The 4,060-nt window shown below is 39.9% G+C and overlaps 1 protein-coding gene across 1 annotated transcript in view; it reads left to right on the forward strand.

Moving 5' to 3' along the window:
- Window positions 1-337: 337 nt before the first annotated feature.
- LOC107566981 (gastrula zinc finger protein XlCGF8.2DB-like) overlaps window positions 338-4,060 on the forward strand; it is a 9,917-nt gene continuing 6,194 nt past the window's right edge. Inside the window, exons 1-2 of the mRNA XM_016252560.1 lie at window positions 338-411; window positions 1,066-1,200. Of these exons, the coding sequence (XP_016108046.1) occupies window positions 1,116-1,200 (85 nt within the window). The 5' untranslated portion in view covers window positions 338-411; window positions 1,066-1,115. The remainder of the gene's footprint in view (window positions 412-1,065; window positions 1,201-4,060) is intronic.

Consider the following 4,060-nt stretch of genomic DNA (forward strand, 5'->3'; position numbering starts at 1 on the left):
TATATATATGTATATGTGTGTGTGTGTGTATAAAATAATGCATATATTTAAATGTGTTTCACCAAGAATCAAACTCTGAATACTTTTGACATGTTTTATTATTTGTGTTTTCTTTATGTAAATATGCACTCTTTCGTGATTGTAGAGCAGCGCGTGAACGGGACTTTTATTTTGGTCTGGTGGCGTGACGTCATAAGGCTGCGCCGCGCTCCTGCGTCTGAGTTTCAGCTGAAAAAAGGTTTGTGTTTTTAATCATCTAAAGCGTTTAAATCGATACAACACTTTTGTTGTTTGTCAACCGCCAATAAAATTTCAAGAAGAAGAAGAAGAACGGGACTTTTATTTTGGTCTGGTGGCGTGACGTCATAAGGCTGCGCCGCGCTCCTGCGTCTGAGTTTCAGCTGAAAAAAGGTTTGTGTTTTTAATCATCTAAAGCGTTTAAATAAATGCGAACTATTCAGTAAAGTTTATAGTTTTTACAAGCTATGTAAAGTTAATTATTTAATAGTATGTTATCTAACATTAATGGATGTTATTGCGCATTTACACATTAGTAACAGAAACGGTGCGCCTCATTTCGCTCCCTATGTAGTGAATCAGTTCATCCTAAACACGAATCAGTCACTGGCGAGCAGTGATGAGAGAAACGGAGCTTTTCGAAACTCCGAGTCAATTGAATCAAATGCTTCAGAAAAAGATTCACTGTTTTGAATCGTTCGAATCCCCGCGCGCTGCTCAAAACAAACATAATGACAACATTTACAAACCAACTGCGAAGGTTTTCATTAAAAGTGTAATCTTTTAAATGTAATACTGATCAAGAAACGACTTACATTAATCAAAAGTAAATAGTAAAGTGACTGTAATTTGTGTTCTTTTATTCATTTGTTCATCATTATTATTTATTGGTAAAGTTTTATATGCTTTTGTCTCATCAGGTGATTTAAGTCCATTAACTCTCACTCTGACTCCCTTACCAGTGCACTGACTACTGAACTAGGGAGCTGATTGAGAAGCGTCTGGATTTATTTTTCTTTGTTCATTATTCTGATCCTAAACGCACAGAGAAACTCCTGCTGAAGCGACTGAGCTCCTTGTGACACACTGTTATAAAGATGGCGTTTATTAAAGAGGAGAGTGAAGACATAAAGATTGAAGAAGCATTCAGAGTCAAACATGAAGATACTGAGGAACAAACAGGTTGGTTTTCATTCTCAAAGCTGAACTATTTTGGCCTCTACATTCTATTAATTCATTTGCCTTTGCCAGGTGTTTCTGTACATTGTCTGCCCTCCTGCAGTTTTCTCACCTTTCCTTTTTGAAAGGTTTTAACTTCATATATTGCTTCATTTAATTTTTATCTTGAAGTTCTCTTAAAAGTAAATGTTCTACTCTTATTTTAGTGCTCTGATTTAAACACTGCATTTAAAGAGTTGTCTTATTTAATTTTTAATTCTATGTACATTTTAGGATTGAGTAACATCTTCTCATATGAAATAAATAACTACATGTGGAAGTCTTTTGAAAACGTTTCTTCGCTTTTACAGCTGCCAAGATTAACTAATCATGAAAAGTTATCTGGTCCGTCTTGCCTTGATGTGATGCTGACGTATGCTAAATAAACTCTGGCAACAGCAGCCGCTCGCTTTCACCCGACTAGAGCTGCCCTTCTAATGGCGCTTTTCCACTGCATGGTACGGTACGGTTCACTTTTGGGGGGTTTTCCACTGGGTACAGTACCTGGTACTTTTTTTAGTACCACCTCGATTGGGGTTCCAAGTGAACCGTACCGTTACCAAAACGTGACGTGTAACCTCTGCTGATCACGGATTGGCCGGAGAGAATCGTCACTACCTGCGTCACTGAACTTGCGACACAAACACAAAAGAACCGCTAGATTTAAATCAGCACAGCCAGCGAAGGATCGAACGCAACTGTTTTGAACAAGCACCCCTTTTTTTTTAACAACCAAAAAGTTTTGTTGTCTGTTGCGGAAGTACAGACGTTCCTCTCGTTGATAGCAGAGGAGCGGATCCAGCAAGAGCTTGATGGGGATGGAATGAAAAAGTTTTTTAGGAGGCGTGGTAGTAGAGGCAGCGCAACTATAACGACATGTGAATAATCCCGCCCACTCTAAAAGTGGTACTGAACTGCAGTGGAAATGCAAACCGTGCCGAGTCGTACCACGCAGTGGAAAAGCGCCATAATAGTCGACTGAACGTTAGTAGACGAGAAGTGGCTTATGCTGCGTTCAAGTCCTCCTGGGACGTTCGTACTTACGACATCGGGTGCATTCAAGTCAGTTTAGTCGGCACAAGATGGCGGTGTACCTTTTAATAAATTACAAGAAAATACAACAGGGTCTGTTAACTCTGCTTATACAAAATGAAGAGCAAAGAATTCGCATCAGGTGTGTTTTGCGTTTTACATTTTTTTTTAGACCAGGATCCCAGTATAACTGATTTTCAGCATCAACAAATGCTAAAATACAGAGCTGTTAGCTAAATGCAACATGCAACATGGCAAATCAAAGTATTTTTCACCTATAGGTGCAAAAATGATAGCATTTTTTTTACTTGATTTAATTAACTAGCTGCATAACAAGAACATGACCAATTTAAGTTTATAGGACAACTAAACTATCAATTTAAATTAGGGCTGCACGCTAAATGCGCATCTTATCAGTAATCAGCGGTAAATCTCCATCACCTGCGGGCTTTCACATTGAGCAGCATTTACTACACAGAGCCATTGTTCACAGAGGAGCTGCGCAAAACCACGTTCATATCCGCGCGATTTTTTGCGCAGCTCGTCAGTGAACATTGGCTTTGTGTAGTAAATGCTGCTCAATGTGAAAGCCCGCAGGTGATGGAGATTTACCGCTGATTACAGAACCGGCTTTCTGACAAGATGCGCATTAAATATCGCATGCGATTTATCGTGCAGCTCTAATTTATACAAAAATTTACCGTCAACTACAGACGCTGCATCCATCGATTCCGCCATGTTTCTCATTGACACGCCACCCAACTCGGAAACTCGCGGCTTAAAAGAAAATTTCCCACTCCTAATAACGACTTTGTGGTGGCATTCATGTGCGTTCAACTCGTAAATACGATCTATCTGACATGACTTGAACGCATCATTAGTCGACAAAAATGCTATCAATCGGTTAATTGCAGAAAAAAACTATCTGTGTCTGTGACGGACAGATTCTTAACGGTTGGTCATTGAGGTAATTACGGTGTACGGTGACGTGTGTTCCTGGAAGAAAATTCAGGACTGCAATTGAGGCATTTGAAGGCATTTTTTAAATGGAGGAGGTTTTAAATGCCATCTTGATAGTTTTTGATACATGTCCTAAAGAAATGGTTCTCAGATTACATGCAACACCTCTTTCAGTTGTTTGTGGGTATAGGATCTAGTTGTATGTTGGTTTTGTTGCACAGTGCACACATGGTTTCCGGTTGAGTGAACGCTGGGGTGTCTGTCTGTTGCTGCTCTCCGGTGTTTTTGCCTGGGTTAATTTCCCTTTCTGGATTAAATTTGTTGGACTCTGTGAACTTTTTCACCCTGTGAATTTTTCCACCCTATATTTAGTGATTTCATAGTATCTCTAATCGTGTCTGCTGCTGCTCCCCGCTGTTTTTGCCTTGGTTTCGCTGTGGACATTGCTTTTTTTTTTTTTTTTTTACACCCTGTACCTGTGGATTACATTTTATTTGCTCCATCAACTAAGCCAGACTTTTGGTGTTCCTTCGCAATCTTTTTCCCTGGTCCTCATTGACCTGTCGCAAGCCTTGATCCCTCAATTTCCCACAGTTTGTTGCGCATCGACCCGTGGGTAAGTCTCAACTTTATCTCTGGTCTGTTACTCTACTTTGGGTTTTTAAAGGTCTGGGGCATTCTTATTCAGTCTGCCCTTCTCCTACCCAATAGGATGGTTCTTGGTGGTTTTTGTGGTGTTCAGGCTAACGCGTTTTCAAATATGGTCATGTAGTAGGGGTATAAAGATGCGTTGTTTATGGCTTAGCGTTTTCTAAATGCTGGTCAGTCTTTT

This window comes from Sinocyclocheilus grahami, unplaced genomic scaffold, assembly GCF_001515645.1.
Source record: "Sinocyclocheilus grahami isolate Dianchi unplaced genomic scaffold, SAMN03320097.WGS_v1.1 scaffold1119.1, whole genome shotgun sequence".
Classification (NCBI taxonomy): Eukaryota; Metazoa; Chordata; class Actinopteri; order Cypriniformes; family Cyprinidae; genus Sinocyclocheilus; species Sinocyclocheilus grahami.